The following is a 22,689-nucleotide window of genomic DNA, read 5'->3' on the forward strand; positions in this document are numbered from 1 at the left end:
GATGGCTTCTATGTTAACAACAAGGTATGAACCAATGCCTGGCCCAGGGCCTCCAGTTCCAATGCAGGTTGTTTCAGCCTCAGTAACAAACATGCTCACAACACAAACAAATAAAAGAAAAGGAGCATGGTACTCCTGCTTTCTGAAATAGCACTACCTTTGTGTGGCATAGTATAGGTGACAAACAGCTGCTGTGTGGTGAGAAAAGCTTTTGTCATATTGATGTAGTAAATGAGGGCCCTCTTAACATTTAGCAAGTGAAGTGCTCTCTCCGCTACAGAATCTGGGTGCGGAAAGAACAGCAGCAGCTCAATGATTTGTTTGTGGTAGAAGGTGGAGACCACCTTGGGCAAAAAATTCAGGTTAGTCAAGCGGACTACCCTTTCTGCGTGAACCTTGGAAAAAAGTTTTTTCCAGTGTGAGGGCTTTAATCTCACTGACTTGCCTATGGTAAGCAATAGCGACTAGAAACTCTTCCTTCAATGAAAGAGACTGGAGAGGGCACGAGTGACGGGGCTCAAACGGGGGGTGTGGTGTCCCATGAGTCTAGTGAGAACTACACTGAGGTTTCAGGTAGGGACGGGAAGTAAGCTAGGAGGGACAAGCCTTTTCAGTACCTCCATAAAGGCTTTAATGACGAGGATTCTGAACAGTGAAGACTGTTCCCTGTTCTGTAGATATGCTGCCACTGCAGCCAAATGTAAGCAAATTTAATTTAAAAATACAGAAGATAGACAATGTCCTCTACTGCCTTCTTAAGCGAATCAATGTGGTTTGGTAGGCAGTAGTGGATGAACCTTTTCCACTCTGCCACAGAGCAGGCTCAGGGGGTAGGATAACGAACCTCTATAAGTATGGACATGCACTCAGCTGGCAAATTGATACCCAAACCTAAACAAATGTAAATAAGAATGTGCGATTTAAGAAGCACCAGCTACCATAATTCTTCAGTTTCATCTATCATATTACGTAATTTAATGATACACAGTTGTCCTGGAAAAGAGGATAAGAGGTGTCGGCTCTTGCAGAATTCAACCATGTGACCTGCAGTTTGCATACAGATCACTGCAGTAGGCACGTAGCCCTCTGAGCTATCTTAACTGCTACACCCTGAATCCTTAAAGGGCTTCACCTGCCTACTCTAAGAGTAGGAACAGTGATCAACGTCTGCTGCTGGGCCCAGAATTCAATGAAAGGAGGCCAAGCATTTCTGTAGAGCCGGTGGGCCCTATTTAGGTTCAGGAGGTCAGGATCCATGCAGATTTCAAGCGATCCACTGACTTCACTAACGTCCTTCATTAGATTCACTCCACGTACATTTATTTCTGTAGCTATCCTGAAAATCTATAATAGATCCGCATGGACCTATTACAAAATTGCATTTCCACAAAAGCGTATTTACATTTTAGTTAAATATGCTAAAATACTCTCTTAGAAAATGTTCTCCTCTGTAGCTTTCATTTTATTCCCATAGCTCTTTCAATCTGCATGTCTACGGGTGAACCCTACCAGCATGGAGGCCAACCCTTGACTGCATGTCCTTCTGTCTCATAACAATAGTCATCTCCACATTTGCGCAGAGAGTTTAACATGACCCACATTGAGGGAGTGGATTGAATTTCGCACATCGTAGGACCAAATTCCTTCTTCAAGAAGAAAATTTGTTGACAGTGATCCAGACAGTTAGAAAAAATGTGGCAGCTTTGTGGCACTGGGTGGAGCATTGGTAGAGTTGGTATCTGGCCTGCTTGTATGATAGAAGTGATGATGGCTAGCGGTTTCATCTCCAAGCCGTACACGGCTGTGTTCAACGGTCATTGGGATGTCTTCAAGGACTCTCTAAGAGGCTGTTGGTACATCAGATCCCATGATTTACGGAGACCCCACCACGGTCCTACAGTCCAGGCTGGCCAGAGATTGTTGCATGTACAACTGAACACCAGACGATGGAAACCTGTTCTCCAGAATGTTGCAGACCTGCAGAGGGAGAAAACAAATTTACTGCATCTAAAGCCAAGAAGGATTAAGTGAATACCTAAAACAAGCACGACAATAAACCACATGAATTCTCTTGAAGAGAGGGCATACATTGGATATCATTTTGGGGTCGACAGGGGTCTCTATTGCGACTCATGGCTTGGCCCTTGTGAACCATGGCATTACCAATGTGACCACTGCCATCAGAGGTGGCAAAAGTAGTGCTAATAACAGAAAGCAACCAGTGTCCTGATGAGCACTCAGTGTCTACAAATCCCACTAAGAGGTTACACTTTTAGTTAAAAAGAAATTCATTTAGAAGAGCAAAGGTCACGTTCTAGAATACTGAATATAACTAAAGTGCTATGTTCTTAGTTTTATGAATTCATAATCTCCTTTAAACCTGTCAAACTACTTCTGGGAGTCCCTGAAAGACTGGAACCCTGGGTGTGGGGACTTGTGTGACTTGTGTGCTTGAAAGAGGGAGCGATCTCCATGGTAACAGGTCTGTTACCAGACATAAACCACACAGGCAGAGGTCTATCGTACCATCTGCTGGGGGGAGGTGGGTTATTCAAGAGTCCCTTTAAGAAGCTTTAAGTACAAGGAAGGGAAAAGGAAAGAGGGGTTTAAAACATGCACTTTACGAATATAAGCAAAGCAGCTTGAGAGAATGGCGGCTGGTGAAAAAGTAATGTGTGCAGAAGACATCCCCCATCACGCCACCCATGGCACAGTGGGCATTGTAGTCCCAGGGCGGGATGCTGAGGACTGGTAAGAAGAGTAAGGCAGGAGTCTGTGTCTTCACACAGTCTTTCAGTCCTTCAGCTTGGGGCCTAGATAGATGTCTGTTGAGTAAGCCTTCACCCACCCTGCTCGCTGCAGCTGTGTTGTAAAGCACTGCACATACCTCCTGCAGCAGCGCCCGGCCATTCAGCTGGTTGTTGAGGTCGATGAGTCCGAAGCTCTGGAAAGTGACCCTTGCCATTGCCCTGCCTGTTGAGAGAGAGATACAGGGTGAGAGAGGGGGTGGGGGAGAGAGAGAGCGTGAGAGAGAGAGAATAGAGAGGGAGGGATAGAGGGGGAGAAAGAAGGGATGAGATAGAGAGAGAGAGAGACCGAGAGAGAGAGGGAGAGAGAGATAGATGCCGTAAATATGCAGAGGGTTTGACCTTACACTGATGTTTACAATCCCTTCCAGATGAGAAAATGGGACACTGCGAACAGAGCCCCCTGAGGTGGACCCTGCAGCGGGGCATCAGCACTGAAGTGAATAAATATGAGACAAAAATATGCAGACAATAGGTGGTCCCCACTTACCTGCCCTGCCACAGCATTATGAGTTTTCCCCAAATTAGCGTATCCGTGACAATCAGTCTCTTACCCCACTTCACAAAGTGCTCTGGTCACACAGACTGCAGTGCTCCATTCTATTATCCATCACTTCCTTTGGCTGCAGAAGTGAGCCATGCAGCTTTACCCGAAAGAAGCACGTGATGGCCCTCTAGGGCGACTTACCCACCAAGGGTTTAGAACCACCAGGAATCACATGACCCATCACCAAGACACCTCTTACATACGGGTCATCACAGAGGCAACTTTAACTTGACTCCTGACTCCTCACCAAGATACTTTTCATATGACCTCTCATATGATCCTCACCAAGAAACAGCGGAGTTGCTGAGGAGCTCAAGGCAGAAGAGACGGCAGGCACGAGCTCGCAGGAGCAGCAGATATAGCGAGCGAACCTGGCGGCCAAGAGAAGAGGGAGAACGCCCCGGGTCCCTACGCCACGGCCCAGAGTGCCGGTCGTGGCACAAGGCGAGTACCGTTGGGTGGAGCATTCTGGTGGGGGTGGTGGTAAGGTGCGGGGCCCCAAGACACGGTGTTATGCTTAAAGCTGCAACCGGGCCAACCTTCACTGCTCACCTTGTCCCCTTCCCACACGACGCCTGGAGGTGGTGGCACCTATTGTACAAAAGCAAAGAGCTTGACACTAAATCTTGTTTATCCTTTGTCTTTTCCCCCTCCCTTTTACCTCGGAGTGCCCTGGAAAGACGTGACAGGAACAGCCAGACCAGGACCAAGCCCTGTGAAGCCTGAGAGGACGGCCAGGAAGAACCCCTCCTTCAGCCCCTAATCCATTTAATTTGAATTATACCGGATGTAAAGGACCATTATTTTTTTGTTGTGTTCAAAGGACAAAATGGACCTTATGGGACTGAGATACAAAAGAGCCCGGAATTCATTGTCACATAAAAGAATAAAACCCCTGAAATCCCGGTATTATACGCATGTTGTGTATTCTTCTGCTACCCGTGTCCCTGTTCCTGTTCCTCCTACAAAGTGGTGTCAGAAGTGGGATCTCCCACCTATACCTGTGTGTCGCACCATGACACAGCCCATGCCTGTTGAGGATGTCATAGCCCAATTATCTGAGGGGCAGCGGCACCTACAGCTGGTCCTGGGACAACAGATCCAGACAGCACGAAAGGACCGAGAAGCCCTGCAAGGGGCCCTTAGAAATCAGGCCGACTTGATCACTACTAACCAGCAGGTGCAGGACACAGCAATCTTGCACCTCACAGATGCCATTGTAAGTACCCGAGTACGCCACAATTTCCCCAGCACGGTCCTTCAAAAATTCAAAGAAGGGGACGATCCGGATTATTTCATTTATTTTTTTACTTCGAAAGGGTGGCCGCTACAGCAGCCTGGCCGTAAGAAAGGAGGAGTCAGTACATTGCCACGCTCCTTTCCGGTGAGCTACACGCTGTTTATCAAGCAGCAAATCCTGCGGTTACCACAGCCTATGAGGATGTGAAAAAGGCCATCCTCGAGACGTTGGGATGTGACCAAGAACATTACAGGAGTCGATTCTGAAAAGAGAAGTGGGGAGCGGGAGAGAACCCCCCGTGCCCTGTATTATCAGATCAGAGACCTTGGGAATAGATGGTTGACTCCCCATACCTCATCAGTAGACGAAGTAGTAGAGAAAGTATACCTGGAACAGCTCTTGGAGGACCCCCCCCCCCATCCCCCCTGTATACGGTCATGGGTGAAGCAACTCCCCAACCTCTCCTCCGCGTCAGCGGTAGAAGTTGCTTGTGCCTACCATAGGTCGCCTGATTTTAAGGCTGGAATAGCACCTCCCCAGTACAACCAAATCCCAAAAGGCACTCCTAAACCCGAGTTTAAGCCCCAGTTGCCTCCCCGCTCGGTCCCTAGACCTGCATACCCGCCACCTAGTCCTAGAGGGCAGGGACCACAGTGTTACAATTGTGCGGAATGGTAGCATATAGCCAGACAGTGTCCTCACCGCATCCCAACAGTTGAACCAATGGAGGTTGGGTCCTCCCGGGGTCGTATATATGGAACGGGGAAGGGCCCTCATCAATTTAGGAAGGGAGTCCTGCTTAATGGGAAGAGACTGTGGTAAATAATTTAATTACCGGTTCTTAATTTGATGCGGAAAATCTATAATAATAGCTCAGTAAAATAAGAGGCAGAATCCGTGGTATTAGAGGTTCGGAACGGGCTTTATTCCAAAATCAATTCGAATTGATGGACTCAATATTCCATCACCACGAAGGTTCAGGAAGTGAAGGGCCAACTTTATTGACAAGTAATCATTTTTATACAATAGGCATTACAGTGAAACAGATGCAGGAGGCGTAACAATTGATAGCAAAGATAAAACATACACGCGTAGCTAAAGTGGGTGTAACTGGGCGTAACTTAAAGAACGTCATCAGGTATGATGTCACAATAGGGTGGTTCCATAAAAGAATTTCGCAATGTCAGCAGAAATACTTGGCAGAAATGCGCGCGCAGCAGCATGACGTGTGATTGACGTGCAACTAGGGGGTGAAGGGGACTTGACATTTAGCTCTACATGTGGAGACAGAAGTCTGGGGGGTCAAGTCAACCTAATCCCAAATCATATCTAACATCCTATGTTTAAAGAACTATGTTATCCAAAAGGAAAGGTCTTTCGAACAAAATCTATTCTATACTGACTGTGAGTGCGTGTACAAGCGTCTAAGTGTCTACACTAGATGCGAGGGCAGAAATCTTCCATAGTAACAGGGCTATGAATTACTTGCATAAAGACAGAGAAGCCGGGCCCTTTGCTCGGTAGCTGGAAGAATGTTTACTTAAACTACTAGACAGGAATGCATTGGATAGGGAGCGGAGCAGATAATTTCGAAGGTGAAATACAGTTTTTGGCAGGCAACAGGCTGGTGTCAGGCACCGTTAGCCGCGCAGGGAGTAGGACAAAGTTCATGGATACAGATGCGAGCTCAGACTGGAGCTTTCAGAGGCAGAAGGCAAGAAAAGGCTTAATGGCAGAATCAGGGCCTACTCGCCTGGACTGTAAAATGGGATGAATGAACCATATAAAGCCAGTGGCCTTTCATACTTAGGAATAGAATATCCGACCCATTCATGGCGGATCTGAAAGAGGACATGTTGGCGGTGGACGCACATGTGTTTGCGTCTTCATAACTGGAACTGGAGGAAACATACATGTACTGGTGATTTATACATGAAACCGTTGGGGTCCAAGATAGGGGACATAACTGATCATAAAAATCCATATTTCCACATTCCCTCCTTGTCCCCTACTTGCCCTTAAGAGATATCAATCTTCATCAATCCGTTGATCTGTTCATATAGCATCATTTGTTCTTCTTTTTTCTTCTGGGATGAATGAAATCTTGGTGGTGGAATACACGATGTGGCACACAGACCACAAATCGCTGGTCCACATTGTAGGCATAAGCAGCAACTGAATAGTATGAGAAAGCCAATACCTAGGAAGGATAGGACCCTCCATCCAAAGGTAGATAATACACTCCAAAACCAACCGGACCAAGTCCAGGTGCCTGGATTCTGGTGTATCTGGCTTACAATCTTATGAAGGCGAGTTATGGCTTTATATACAGATGGCGAATTTTCTGGTATGAAAATGCAACAGCTTGATCCGATGACCCTACAAGCTCCGCCCCTATCGGCCAGGATGACGTCAAGGACAAGACGATTTTGAAGCACAACAATCCGCATAGCAGACTGCTCTTCTGTTAAATTGCCTAAGGCGGAAATAGTTTCGTTTACTACTGCTTCAAGGGTTCTGGTTAATCTACGTATCAGCTTACTATTGGTAACTGTACCTATATAGGGAAAGAGACCTTTATTGAAATCTGTGTATTTTTCCCATGCTGTCTCAGTGTAGTCGACTATTGGGAGATCTCTCCGTTCTCTATTGTGTACTAAATGAGTATTTCTATGATAATCAGGAGGAGCTAGGAAGACAGGTGGCAAAAGGAATCCGATGTAGCAGGTACCATCCCAATCTAGAGGCAAACGTATATATGCAGTCTGACCACATATGAAGTAGGAATGGCGAGAAGCTCTAAATGTAGATTTGCCTTGATCACTGAATTCTATTACAGTGGTGCATCTACTATGGCCCATATGTATGGAACCATTCTTTCTTACACATAATTCACCTTTAACTGGAAATACTGACATGGCGGGCAAAATTGGTGCAGCTTCAGATTCGACATTCAGGATCATGAGATTAAGCGTAAAATTACCTAATCCATATACTTCATTTTCTAGATCAGTTCCTGTTCTTTTGGGAAGTCCCTCCTTGTTAGGGTAGCAGACTTTAAGCAAAACTAAGTTCAGGTTTCCCCATACCCAGTTGTCTTTATCAACTGCAGAATTCGAATCTAGGGAATTAATCAAACTAAACCATGCTCCACAGGAGCCATTGTGTGTGAACGGATATGGAAAGAGAGGCAGAATTCCTTTATAGTTCTGATAGGGAGGGAGTCGGCCACATATCCAACAATTTGTAGCATTGCTAACCTGATGGGAATGATGTAACATACTAATAAAAGTGTTATTGCGCAGCGCAAATCTATAGGACAACTCATGCGGGGGTAATTCACTAAAAGAATGTTCAGCAGTAACATTGTAAACATGTTTAGAAATAGGATAATATATGTGCAACAATATACTTGCAGCGATTATTAAAAGACTTAAGAAAAACAAAATTAATAACGTCACTGTGCAATGACTACGCAGTGATTTACAGTACGCATGTTGTTTCAACTTCATCCTTCTGTTTCTTTCTCTATACAGGTCTAAGGGATACATGTCAGAGACAAATTCGACCGATTCACCTTGGAGAGGACTTAAACAATCAAATTGCCTGACTTGTTAGACCGTAGTTTTAGTTTATATTGTTCCTTGTCATTCAGTTCAACCAAAGGAAGTTTTGAGTCAATCGGTGAAGACACGCGAGGTGTGTCGTTTACATCGGACGGTAGTCCATGAAATTTCTTGATATGACTTGAATGTATCCAGCCTTTTCGACCTTCGATCTTCACGGCTGTCCTCGTGGTTAACAGTACGAGTTGAGGCGATTTCCACCTAGGATCCAGCTGAGACTTCCGGTCAAAGTTCCTCACTAACACCAAGTCCCCGGGAATTACGTCATGGGGTTTCACCTCGGTGTTGTCGGGAAAGGCTGCAGCTACCTGTGAACGACAAGATTGTAGTGCAGACATCAAGGAAGCCAAGTAATCTGTCAGCATATTACAGTCAACATCAGTTATTTTGCGTGGTATAGGCGTCCCCCACATATATGGTGGTCTACCGAAGATCACCTCATAAGGGGATAGCCCTGTTCGAGAGTGCGCTACCATTCTCATGTAAAAGAGTGCAACTGGTAAGGCTACTACCCAGTCGACACCTTTCTCTCTACATATTTTGGACAATCTAATTTTTAGAGTTTGATTATGTCGCTCCACGAGACCTGCTGCCTCGGGGTGTCGGACACAGTGAAATTTCCACTGATAGCCTAACAAAAGTGAAACGTGTTTCATTAGTTCGGATGAGAACGGCTGGCCGTTATCTGAGTAGACAACACGTGGTAAACCATACCGTGGGAAGAATTCTCGAACCAACTGTTTGGCAGTAGTCGGGGCAGTATAATCTGAAACCGGGTATGCCTCTGTCCAACGGGAAAGAGCACAGACAACTACGAGAACATATTTGAATCCTCGACATCGTTCCATCTGGATATAATCCATCTGGAGGACTTCAAAAGGGTGATCAGGAGGCTGAAATCCACCCTGTTCTACGGGAATGCTTTTACCTGGGTTAAACTGACAACAGATCATACAGGTACGAACTTTTTGTTTAGCTGCTGCTCGTAAATGTTTGTTGAACCAAATGTGTTGAATGCTGTCTAGCATAGCTTTTTCTCCTAGGTGTGCTGGACTATGTACAGTATTAATGATAACTTGGACCATCGAATCAGGAAGGAACCATACAGATTTTTCCTTCGTCATCCATCCTTGATCCGTTTGGATCCCTCCTAATTCAGTCCATTTCTTTATTTCCTCTGGTGTAGCATGTGTCTGTATGTCAATTACGTCAAGAGCGGGATCCTTAACCGTCATGCAATGTGTTGGTGTCGGGACTATTGTCTTTGTCATGTCAGATGTTTGAGTTTGAGCAGTCTGTTTAGCTGTTCTGTCGGCTAGATCATTGCCTTGAGAAATGATATCAGTAACTTTCGTATGAGCTTTACATTTCATAATTGATATTGCAGTGGGTAGATGTATTGCATCTAATAAGGCATGAATGAGGGGTCCGTGCTGAATGTGGGCACCGTGAGAAGTTAAATAACCTCTCTCTCGCCACAGCACGCCGAAGTCATGTACAACTCCGAATGCATAACGTGAATCAGTGTATATGTTGACTTTTTTATTTGTGGCTTGAATACAGGCTTGTGTCAGAGCGATGAGCTCTGCTGCTTGAGCTGACAAGGTATTTATGCAATTTGTTTCAATGATTTCGGTGTCTGTTGTGACTGCATACGCAGCCACTAGCTCTCCTGTATTTGTTCTCATACATGAACCATCTACATACAACGTCGGGTCTGACAATGGGACGTCTGTCAAGTCTTGTCTGGGTTTCGTCGTGATAGTGATAACTTTAATACAATCATGTGCAAGTGGGTCTGTTCCATTTACTGGTAACAGTGTGGCAGGATTCAATGTACTACAACGTCTGATTTCTATATGTGGCTGAAACAATGTTAATTCGTAACCAGTGAGTCGTGCTATAGTCAAGTGTTGTGTTTGTGTGCGGTTCAAGAGAACCTCTACTGCATGTGGTACTTGTACTGTCAATTGGTGTCCTAGTACTATGGCATCGCTTTGTCTGATTGCTAAAGCTGTCGCTGCCACCGATTTCAGGCACGCAGGCAGAGCCTGAGCTACGGGGTCTAATGTACTAGAAAAATAAGCACATGGTTTGTGTGATCCTGCTTGTTCCTGTGTGAGTACTGACAAGGCAGTACCTTCGCGTTCTGTAACAAAGAGTGTAAAATGTTTATTGTAACATGGTGTTGCTAAAACAGGTGCTTGGCATAAAGCTTTCTTTAGGCTTTCAAAAGCTTGTGTATGTTCCTGAGTCCAAGGGAGAACAGTCGATGTGGCTGCCTCCTGTGTTGTCAACTGAATGAGTGGTTTTGCTAGAAATGCATACTGCGGGATACACTGCCTACAATATGAAGTGAGGCCTATGAAAGCCCGCACCTCCTTTTGTGTCTTGGGTGTTGGCATGTTAGCAATTAACTGGATGCGATCTGATGTAAGCTGCCTTCCCTCCTTGGACAGCGAGTGACCAAGGTAAACAACTCGCTGGACACAGAATTGCAGCTTAGAAGGGGACACCTTGTGCCCCTTTTCGGCCAAAAATTGTAAAACCGTCAGTGAGGCTTTTTCACATTCAGGTTCGCTTCTAGCGGTGATCAGCAGATCATCGACATATTGAAGCAGGGCAGTGTTGACTGGCATGTGGATACTGTCGAGTTCTCGTTTCAGTGCTTGGCTATAGATGCTGGGGCTTTCTGTAAATCCTTGAGGTGCGCGTGTGAATTTAAAGCTTCGTCCATTTAAACTAAATCCGAACAAGTATTGGCTTTCCGGATCTATTGGGACGCTGAAGAAGGCATTCTTGAGATCAATTACAGTAAAGAATGTTGCTTCGGAATCAATGGCTGTCAGTAATGAAGAAATGTCTGGGACTACGGGGTATTGTGGTACAATGCATTTATTTAATTCGCGCAGATCAATAACCAATCGATATACTGGCGGGGCTGTTGGATCAGTTCGTTTAAGAATCGGAATTATCGGTGAATTACATACATTGGAGTCGGTTTCCACAACCACTCCTTGGGTAATAAGCTCGTCAATGATTTGCAGTAAAGCCACTACAGCATCTGGGGGTAACTTGTATTGTCGCATTCGTGGTAGTACCACTCCTGCCTTTAGTGTGACTCGATATGGTGTAATGTTCATGCAACCAACATCTGTAGGGCCTTGTGCCCATAAATGTGTGGGTAAAGTCTGCAGTCGGTCATCCATGTCTCGGGACACATAGTGCCCTTTGAAATCACGTAACAACAATCTTACTCCTTCCATATTATAGCTCCTAGAGCTTTCAAAGTTTTTATGCCTAACAGGTTTTCTGGACATGATTTAGTAAGCAATAAATCTGTAATTCGTGTCAAGGGACCAATCGTAAGTGGAAGAGGCTGTGATACTTCGTTAATGATAGGTTTTCCTGAAAAGCCAAGGGAAATATTCTGTGAGCCTGAGAGGGGTGCCCCTGGAACTTCACTACGTTTTATGGTTGTTCGGCTTGCCCCTGTATCAAGTAAGAATTTTCTATCTTGGCCTAATAGTTCACTGTGTACATAAGGTCCTTCTTGATCTACAGGGACCTCAATAAGGGGTAAGCCAACTTCCCTCTCTAGGCTGTTTCATGAGTATCGTTGATAATCAGGATAGTCATACCGTGCGGTCTGATACATCTGTTGTGTCGTTGTTTGTGTGGCAGCAATAGGCTGCGGTGGTGGAGCTGGCATAGACTGTTGCGGAGCTGGCATGGACTGTGCATGCTGCGGGGCTCCTTGTTGGTTCTGATCCTGTCTAAGTGGCCGTGGTCTTTCTTTTGTATTACCTATGGCGATATTATGTTTTAAGACTGGACAATCGTGTACATAATGACCTGGCTGTTTACAATAGTTGCACGTCCCTTTTACAGGACCTGCTGAAACACTGGACTGTGTCATACCCTTTTTATGACCGTCAGCTGGAACTGTCTGGGGAAACTAGCATTTTAATTTTCGTGTCTTTCATGCGTCTTTGTTCATGTTCTTGTTCCTCTCTAATTCTATTGTGATGGTACTGTAGCATTTGTAACATTTGTGACGGAGTATTACCTTGCCAGGTACTCTCGAATTTCAATACTCTATTCTTAACTTGGGGCAAGGCATTTTCAACCAATTTTGTCACAAACAGATGTGGATACGACTCGCTACTTGCTTTTATTCCACTATTTATACCAAAACATTTTTCAAATCGGGAATAGAAATCACTAGTGTCTTCATCTGGTTTTTGTTTACAGGCTGAGATTGCACCCCAGTCTTCCTTTTTCGTAGTTAATAAACGTGGCAGTACCTGTACTAGTAAACCTGGTAGTGTTTTGGTCTTTTCCCCAAGCCCTGCCCCTGGACCTCGAGCTTTTTCTTCATTTTCTAATGCTGTCCAATCTATCTTTTGGTCTCCCACCTCCCAATCCTTTTCCTTGAGTTTTTCGTAAATGCCCGCAGGCATTAATACCTTCAATATTGTCATAATGTCGGGATAGGTATATTCTCCCATGAGTAACATATCTTTAATTTCACGGTGGAAACCCGCTGGGTCTTTGTCATGACTGGGTACCACTTTCTTCATTTCTAATAGTTCTATTTTAGATATGGGTGTGTATACAAACACACGTTTAAACTGATTGTCCTCACCTTTTATCGGGTGAACTTCGCGTAAGGGATTCTGTCTATCCATATAATACGTCGTTCTTTCCTTGATGGGCAGTGAGACATGTTCAGGGCATACAAAAAGAATGTACTGCTTTCTGGATTCTAGTATTTCTCTAATTAACTCAGTACCTGAACCTCTCCATTTATTCGTGAGTAATTCAGTCAATATATCAGGTAAGGGACCAGGATCGGAGTGTTGGCTTTTATATAATATAAGGAGTTGTTGAATCATATAGATACCAGCTAAACGCTGTTCATCTGGGGCGAGGTTCAAAAACGTGTGCGCTAATGTATCATCACTATATTTTCCGGGACTATCAACCCAGTGAACGGCTGACCTGGCTAATTCTTGTTCGTCCATAGAATCGAGTATATGATAACCCCTTCGTTCTCGGAGTAATTTGTCAGCGGCTTGGAACGAATGTTCGGGGGACCTTATATTTATTATAGGAGTTTGGAATTTTCTGCTATTATCTGGACGTATCGGGCGTATCGGATCAGTAAAGCATCTAGTATTATTGCAAGATCTTCCTCTACCTACATACACCATGGTTTCTAACTGTCCTGTGGGCAGTTCTAATTCTTCCTCGTCCTCGGTTTGTTCAGGTTCGCCTACTGCTAATCTTTCTTCGTGTATTCGTTCTATTTCTTTGCGGATCTTTCGGCACATAGCTACTATACATGATCGTTTATCATGTCGCCCCTCTGATATATTCTGACTCCATGTGGTAAGAATTTGCATTTCTTCCGGATTTACCCCTGGTCGGTCTTGATTTCTGATCACACAGTTTATGAGGAAACGTAACAGTTCCCCCTGTATTTCCACTTTTTGGTACTCCATGGCTCTGTTAATACTCTCAGAATCTCGCCCTGACTGGACAAAGTGATATATATTTTCTAAATGTGTAGTCATTCCTGGTAGCTTCCCTAAATATATTGCAGCTCATCGGATACGTAATGATGCCAGCATCATTTCGTCCCCTTTTCCGGGCACAGGGTCATATCTACAATCTATTAGAAGTTCCTTGAGCGTGTTGGGAGTTACTAGTTTGGGCGTACGTTGGTGGGCTAATTCTTGAAAGGAAAGTTGATTTGCTCTGGGTGGCGTGGAAAAAATGTTTGATGCACCTCCGGTGGCACCACCTGGGGTGCTGGATGTGAAAGGATTCGTTGAACGCGATATAGCAACCATAGGTGTGGATGCAGATGTAGAAACAGATGTGCTTGCCGGAACTTGTGTCGGAGTTTGCTGTTGCAGAGGTACAGACGGAGGAGGGTCTTGGCGTTGAACCCCCTCGGCAGGCGGTCTATGTGGCTCAGCATTAGCATACTCGGGAGCTGCGTCGTCTAAATAAGAGGAAAGAAAAACATCTTCTGCTGTTCTGGGATGCCCTTTGTGATGTACTTTTATCGGGAACAATGGGGGTGGCAAGTCTTTTGGTATCTCCGGAGTAGCCTTAGGCAACCCTTCGGCCAGAAGAGGATACATACCATTCATAAGGGCATTTCTTTGTCTGTCTGTTTGTTCTGACTTTACTCGAGTACCTTCTTCAATTAGTAGATTTTCTCGAACTTTGTTTGAATTCTCCTTACTTTTCTCTTCCTGTCTGAGCGCTTTTTCTGTACGTCTATATGATTCTTTACGCCATAATTCAATGGCATCTTTCTGTGACTGTCTAGCTTTCTTTTTCCATAATTCTTCCTCTACTTTCATGATGCAATCTGCATCCCAGGTCCCAGCTGCGGGCCACCTCTGACTTTCTGGTAATTCCTTGGTGTAGTCTACCCATAAATCAAGAAATAATATGGCGTCTAGGCCATGTTTATGATACATGAAGTACCCTGGAGTGTCCCTAGGAGGAATGGGGACAGCTTCTTCGAGTACCCCTTTTCTAGTTTTGATCTGTCTTAATTTCGAAAAGAGCGGCATATTGAGAACTGATCTGATACCTAATTTTGAACACGTTTAATACCACAAAACACAATAATGAACAGTCATTCACACCACAATATACAGAACGTGTTTAAAACATTTTAACATTTAACATTTAATGAATAAACAATGATGGCCATTTAGGGAACTAGTCACTAAGCATAATACTCGGTACTAACTAGATAATTCTGAATTATATACTAGACATACTTGATATACTGCTAAACAGTACAGATACACTGCTGAAACAGTGCAGACCGGATTTGTGTACCCAAACCCGTCTTGACCGGCACAAACTATGTGCACGTCAGAACGCCTCCCCGACAATGGTACTCACCGGGTAGCTCGGAACGGAAGGCCTCGGAACTGAACTGAACTGGACTTGGACCGGACTGGACTCGACTCGAAACTTCGGAAACTGGTGGGCCTCTGTATACCTTGGATCTTGCTCTCTCAGCTAGGCTCTGGTCGGGATACTTCGCACTTCTCACCGCCTCGTCTGGGTGTTGATCGCAGCCTCAGTTACCCCCGCTCGGCAGGAGGGAGATACAGGAAATCCTGTGGGTACGCGTTGTTGTCCGTCCAGCTGTGACAGGAGACCGGGCCTGCAACGCACCTCCGGCGCGTGAGATGAGAAAGTGTCCCTGTTCGGGCGCCATATATGTGGTAAATAATTTAATTACCGGTTCTTAATTTGATGCGGAAAATCTATAATAATAGCTCAGTAAAATAAGAGGCAGAATCCGTGGTATTAGAGGTTCGGAACGGGCTTTATTCCAAAATCAATTCGAATTGATGGACTCCATATTCCATCACCACGAAGGTTCAGGAAGTGAAGGGCCAACTTTATTGACAAGTAATCATTTTTATACAATAGGCATTACAGTGAAACAGATGCAGGAGGCGTAACAATTGATAGCAAAGATAAAACATACATGCGTAGCTAAAGTGGGTGTAACTGGGCGTAACTTAAAGAACGTCATCAGGTATGATGTCACAATAGGGTGGTTCCATAAAAGAATTTCGCAATGTCAGCAGAAATACTTGGCAGAAATGCGCGCGCAGCAGCATGACGTGTGATTGACGTGCAACTAGGGGGTGAAGGGGACTTGACATTTAGCTCTACATGTGGAGACAGAAGTCTGGGGGGGTCAAGTCAACCTAATCCCAAATCATATCTAACATCCTATGTTTAAAGAACTATGTTATCCAAAAGGAAAGGTCTTTCGAACAAAATCTATTCTATACTGACTGTGAGTGCGTGTACAAGCGTCTAAGTGTCTACACTAGATGCGAGGGCAGAAATCTTCCATAGTAACAGGGCTATGAATTACTTGCATAAAGACAGAGAAGCCGGGCCCTTTGCTCGGTAGCTGGAAGAATGTTTACTTAAACTACTAGACAGGAATGCATTGGATAGGGAGCGGAGCAGATAATTTCGAAGGTGAAATACAGTTTTTGGCAGGCAACAGGCTGGTGTCAGGCACCGTTAGCCGCGCAGGGAGTAGGACAAAGTTCATGGATACAGATGCGAGCTCAGACTGGAGCTTTCAGAGGCAGAAGACAAGAAAAGGCTTAATGGCAGAATCAGGGCCTACTCGCCTGGACTGTAAAATGGGATGAATGAACCATATAAAGCCGGTGGCCTTTCATACTTAGGAATAGAATATCCGACCCATTCATGGCGGATCTGAAAGAGGACATGTTGGCGGTGGACGCACATGTGTTTGTGTCTTCATAACTGGAACTGGAGGAAACATACATGTACTGGTGATTTATACATGAAACCGTTGGGGTCCAAGATAGGGGACATAACTGATCATAAAAATCCATATTTCCACAAGACAACAAATCACCGGGTGCCACGTTACAGTAATGGATGGCTCTTTGGTTCCCCTCCCCAGTTAAAAGACACAGAACAAGTGAGGGTAACCTGTGTACACGGCGACACCAAAGCCTACGCAGTGGCCGAGGTCCTGTTAGAAGTAGACCAGGATCCCCAGTTACAAAGAGTAGGGGTGATACCTACCTTACCCGAAGCAGTTATCATAGGGACCGACCATCCTAAATTCCAGGAGTATTTGGACTACACAAAAAGGGACGACAGGACCTGGCTGCAGGAGGCACCTTTTTGTGGCATGGATTTAGAGGCCCCTAAATTCCAAGACAAGAAAAAGCAGACAAGAGAAAAGCAAAGATAAGAGACATTACCCTTTCACAGCTATCACGTCCTGCCTTTCCTCTCTCCCTTACAGACACCGCAAGAAAGAAACCGTCTAGCTTCCGTATGGCACAACGGGAGGACAACACCCTTACACATGCCTGGGAGCAAGTCCACGAACAAGAACCAGAGCAGGTAGGACCCTATTTCTTTGTAAAAAAAGGGTCTACTGTATAGAGCTGTTAAAGAGGGGACACAGACGTGTACACAGTTGATAGTACCAACACCATTCAGGGAGCACGTACTTCTCATGGCCCATAACACGATAGGGGGAGGACACTACGGCAAGGAAAATACATTGAAATATCTCCTAGAGAAGTTCTATTGGCCAGGGGTGTATAGGGACATAGCCAAACACTGTGCTGCATGTGTTTGCTGACAGTACACCAATCCTGAGGGGGGGGGGGGGGATGGTTCTGGTGGGACCCCTGACACCCTCGGCCAGAGGACACCGCTACATCCTGGTTATGGTGGATTACGCCAGTAGATATCCAGAGGCCTTCCAGCTATCAAGTATGACCACACCTGCGATAGCCCAAGCCATGATATCATTCTTCTCAAGGGTGGGGTTTCCAGCAGAGATACTAACCGATCAAGGGACCCCCTTCATGTCTCCTCTTATGACACAAATCTGTACAGTACTGGGCATAGATAGGATAAGAACCTCTGTTTATCACCCCCAAACAGACGGCCTTGTGGAGCGCTATACTAAGATGATCAAGAGCATGCTCCGCAAGGTCGTCTCAGAGACTGGGAGAGATTGGGTCCAGAAACTACCCTTGGTCCTCTTTGCGTTAAGGACCCATGAACAGCAGTCTATGGGATATTCTCCTTTTGAACTGGTGTTTGTACGGAAACAAAGGACTCTACTTGACATGGCGGCAGAACAGTGGGAGGAGGAGGACAAAGAGGCAAAACCCCTGTCACACTATGCCGCCGACCTTCAGTCTTCCCCAACTCAGTTATGGGGCTTTGTGCACGAGCACATGGAAGAGGTCCAAGGAGCCCAGAAATGGTATTACGACCGAAAAAGTCGCCTACGCGAATTCTCCCCTGGCGACAAGGTCCTACTGTTGCTTCCTTCTACAGAGGACAAATTATTGACAAAGTAACAAGGGCCATACATCATAGAAAGAAAAGTAACCCCAATCACCTATAGCGTGTTGCTACCTCAACGTGTCGGGGGAAAACAGATATCATGTCAACCTGTTAAAAAAATGGGAAGACCCCTTACCATCCCACACCACGGGAACCCCTGCTCATCTCGCCTGTACTAATAAACCCTTGGAGTTACTCCTCCTATCGGTCCAGGAACCGGTGATTGAGCCGGTACCCACGGGAGATTGTCTGTCATCCACACAAACCAATCAACTAACGTCACTACTAGAGACCTTTCCAGGTCTCTTTTCCACCAAACCAGGATTAACCACCATGGCCCACCACAACATTGTGTCCTTAAACAAAAAGATGATACAGCAGAAACCCTATCGTATCCCGGCAGCCCGTAGAGAAGCAGTAGAGAGGAAGGTTTCGGACATGCTTAAGTCTAACATCATCAAACCCTCCTAGAGCAATTGGTGTTCCCCAGTGGGGCTTGTACAGAAGCCAGACGGGAGTCTGCGCTTTTACACAGACTTCAGACAGGTAAACGCCATCACCAAATTCGATACATACCCATGCCAAGAATAGACGAGATGGTCGAGCGCCTCGGAAAGGCCAGATACATGTCAACCCTTGACCTCACAAAAGGGTATTGGCAGATCCCTTTATCCCCCGAGTCCAAGGAAAAGACAGCATTCGCGACTCCCTCCAGTTTATATCAAATTAAACGAGACGTCCGTTCATTTTTGGGACTTATAGGCTACTACCGTAGATTCATACCCAATTTCTCTTCCCTAGCCAGTCCCCTAACCAACCTCCTAAAAGAAAACAGTCATCCCGCATACACACCTGGACACCAGAACACAAGACCAGCTTTATCACCCTAAAACATGCCATCTGTACAGCCCCAGTGTTACACTGTCCTGATTTCAACCACACGTTTGTTCTCCAAACCGATGCTTCAGGCCTCGGTCTGGGTGCCGTGCTATTCCAACCTGACCATAGCAATGACCTAAAACCAGTACTGTATATCAGCAGGAAGCTCTTTGCACGTGAGGTGAACTATTCAACAATTGAGAGAGAATGCCTAGCATAGAGGCCCTACAGTATTACTTATTGAGATGGAGATTCATAGTTCTCACTGATCACGCTCCCCTTACCTGGCTCGCAAATAACAGACACCAATCCCCGTATCTTAAGATGGTTTCTTGCTTTACAACCCTTCTCTTTCCAGACTATCCACAACCCGGGCGCAAGACAAATTGGCACAGACTACCTGTCTCGACACCCGTTTTCTGAATGGCCCCAACGTCCATTCCAAAGGGGGGAAGATGTGTGAGGAGTCTGATGATCCGTCAGCCTGGAAGTGGGAGGAAACCGGGCAGAACACACACCTAACTCGAGAGGCAGTCAGCAGTCTAGCAGCACTGGGGAAGAGGATGGAAGCACCCGTGACGTCATCGGCGGGAGACCAACAAAGAGAGAGAGAGATCCGGAAGGAAAGGAGGCCGATGGTAGAAGGAGCGGAGAAATCCAACACAGAGGCGGCGGTGTGAGGAGAAGGAAGCGGAGTTACTGAGGAGCTTGAGGCAGAAAGACGGCAGGCACTAGATCACAGGAGAAGCAGATATAGCAAGTGAACCCGGCGGCCCAGAGAAGAGGGAGAACACCTCGGGTCCCTACGCCACGGCCCAGAGTGTGGGTCGTGGCAAAAAGTGAGTACCGTTGGGTGGAGCATTCTGGTGGTGGGAAGGTGCGGGGCCCTAAGACTCTGTGTTATGCTTAAAGCTGCAACCGGGCAAACCTTCACTGCTCACCTTGTCCCCTTCCTACACGACGCCTGGTGGTGGTGGCACCTTATGTACAAATGCAAAGAGCTTGACACTTTAAATCTTGTTTATCCTTTGTCTTTTCCCCCTCCCTTTTACCTCTGAGTGCCCTGGAAAGACGTGACAGGAACAGCCAGACCAGGACCAAGCCCTGAGAAGCCTGAGAGGATGGCCAGGAAGAACCCCTCCTTCAGCCCCTAATCCATTTAATTTGAATTATACCCGACGTAAAGAACCATTATTTTTTTTGTTTTGTTCAAAGGACAATACGGATATGTGACTGAGATACAAAAGAGCCCGGAAATCATTGTCACATAAAAGAATAAAACCCCTGAAATCCCGGTATTATACGCGCGCGGTGTATTCTTCTGCTACCCGCGTCCCCGTTCCTCCTACACACCTTCAACTTTCACTACCGCGCATGTAAAACCTACAAGTACATATCCAACTTTTTAAATACACTGCACCCTGCCCTATGGGTATTTGCCAGGTCGAAATGGCAGTCTAAAACTGCACACCCAGGCTGCAATGGCAGGCCGGAGTCATATTTAAAGGGCTACTTAAGTGGGTGACACAATGAGTGCTGCAGGTCCACTAGTAGCATAACTAAGGCTTCTGGTTTTCCGTTTTTACTGATTTTTACAGATAAATATAGACAGAAACCAATGCTTTTCCTATCTGCATCAATTTAAAAAAAAGAAAAAATACTGCAAATGATACTTCTGCTGAGAGACTCTCCATTCTGACTTCATAAGTTCCAGGCAACAGCTGAGCAGATAGACAGCATGGAGAGTTAAAACACAGGATGAGATTATGTTCAAATACAGGCATATGTTAACATATATTTGTAGTATAATGATAATATATACTTGTGATTGTAATGTTTTCTTACATGCGGCTGCTTAATTTGCTAAAACATGACAGGCCTTAATATACGAGTGCATGTCTAAGAGTTAAATAGCCATAGGCGTTTACATCAGTATAGCCACTAGGCTGCACTTAGAATTTTGAGGTCTGATTGCAGCTTATAGCTTGCCATACCTGTAGCCAAGTTCCTAGGAGCCATGTGGATACTTTGCGGAAAAATAACACCCCCGCCTTAACTCACTGTGATTCTCTGATTTTATCTTGTTCGTATTAAATTGTAGTGCAACAACTTTTTGTTGTTATTTTGAGTTTTTTATCTTGTTTATGCAAGCTGATAACTGAACCTATCATGGCACTCTTGGCGTTTTTTTGTAACATTTGATTGGCTTACGTCAGACTGTACTGTACAGTATTGTTTTTAAAATTTTTTTTATTATACACTGTTGTATTTGCACTTTTATAGCCCCGGAGGCCGAAATAAAGTTATTTGAATAGAATACAATAGCGTTAAATGAATGAGGAAATATACCATTTTACAGCTCCATTTATTCTCCAAACACAAAACAAATATGGATGAATACAGACGGAAATGTTAAAAAAAAAAACCGGGAGCCCTACATTTAACTTACAGGTCCTGTGTACATGTAGTGCCATTTTGTTATGGCCTTACAAGTTGACCCCTGTAGCCAAAGTCACCGCACATTGACCGTGGACCGAAGAGTAAGCCCAGGAAAACACCTGTCACCGGAAAGGCAAGGTAACTGTCTGGCCAAGTATTTTTGGCCCCTGTGAATCGCCCCCTGCTGGAGTTGGTCACCCAGATTGGGCCTGAGTAGCCGTACTCAACTTTACAAAAGTTTTCAAAGTAACCACGAACCGTGGTAAACACCAATGCTTGTTTGCAATTTGAATGAAAACCAGTGACTTATTATCTGCTTAGTAATTTTAATTTTCAGAATATTCAGGTGGATTTTGTTCATTTTAATGTTCAACAATTCATAAAAATAGGAGTTTTTTTTTTTAATAAACTGGTGTTGCATTTCTTTCTTATTTAACTATATTTGGTGCTTTTAAATGCTTTGCACTTGTTCCTTCCTCTGTTAAAGCCCGACTACCCGAAACCACAGCTGCCTACTGTTTGCATAAGAGCCTGACGGGACTCAAGATGGATTAGTGAGTGTATTACAAGGTGAGATTGCACAACGCCACCATATAGTACACCGCTTTACTCACAAGATGTGCTGGCCTACTATCAACACCCAGGAAACAGCCACCACCATGCATACCACCTCTTGGGAGCCCCCTTGCATCCATGTCTCCATTTCATCATCCTCATAGGACTCAACCCCATCTGCCCCATCCACATGCCAATCCTCAATGACTCTTACACGACCGTCACCTTCCTGGATGCACGGAAAACCTCCTAAACTTACCATCTTACTCCTCCTAAAAAAGACTTCAGAGGACCCGAAGGCTCTGGTGGTGTACAGAGCCATCTCCCTCATCCCCTACATGGCAAAGAGTCTTTAAAGAAGTCAACAAGCTACTGGCTCACCACATCAATACCAATCACCTTCGGGGCCCCTCACAATCAGATTTCAGACAGAACCACAGCAACAAGACCACCCTCATTGCCTCCACAGATGACGTTTGTCTCATCATGGACAAGGAGGACACAGCGCCACTCATCATATTCGACCTCTCAGCCACTTTTGACACTGTCTCCCATCTCCTTTGCCTGTATGTCATGGTTAACGTGTTTTATCATCGTGTACTGTACATGCGACTCATAATAAAAACATTCCAGTTGGATTGGTGTTGTCTACTTGGGCTCTTGAGTTTTCCGTTCACA

General features: G+C 45.2%; 1 protein-coding gene across 1 annotated transcript in view; it reads right to left on the bottom strand.

Moving 5' to 3' along the window:
- Positions 1 to 486: 486 nt before the first annotated feature.
- LOC146869574 (uncharacterized) overlaps positions 487 to 22,689 on the bottom strand; it is a 105,312-nt gene continuing 83,109 nt past the window's right edge. Inside the window, exons 3-4 of the mRNA XM_085606458.1 lie at positions 2,888 to 2,973; positions 487 to 1,977 (exon numbers count right to left, since the gene is read on the bottom strand). Coding sequence (XP_085462584.1) covers positions 1,873 to 1,977; positions 2,888 to 2,973 — 191 coding nt within the window. The 3' untranslated portion in view covers positions 487 to 1,872. The remainder of the gene's footprint in view (positions 1,978 to 2,887; positions 2,974 to 22,689) is intronic.

This window comes from Triturus cristatus, chromosome 1_1, assembly GCF_964204655.1.
Source record: "Triturus cristatus chromosome 1_1, aTriCri1.1, whole genome shotgun sequence".
Taxonomy (NCBI): Eukaryota; Metazoa; Chordata; class Amphibia; order Caudata; family Salamandridae; genus Triturus; species Triturus cristatus.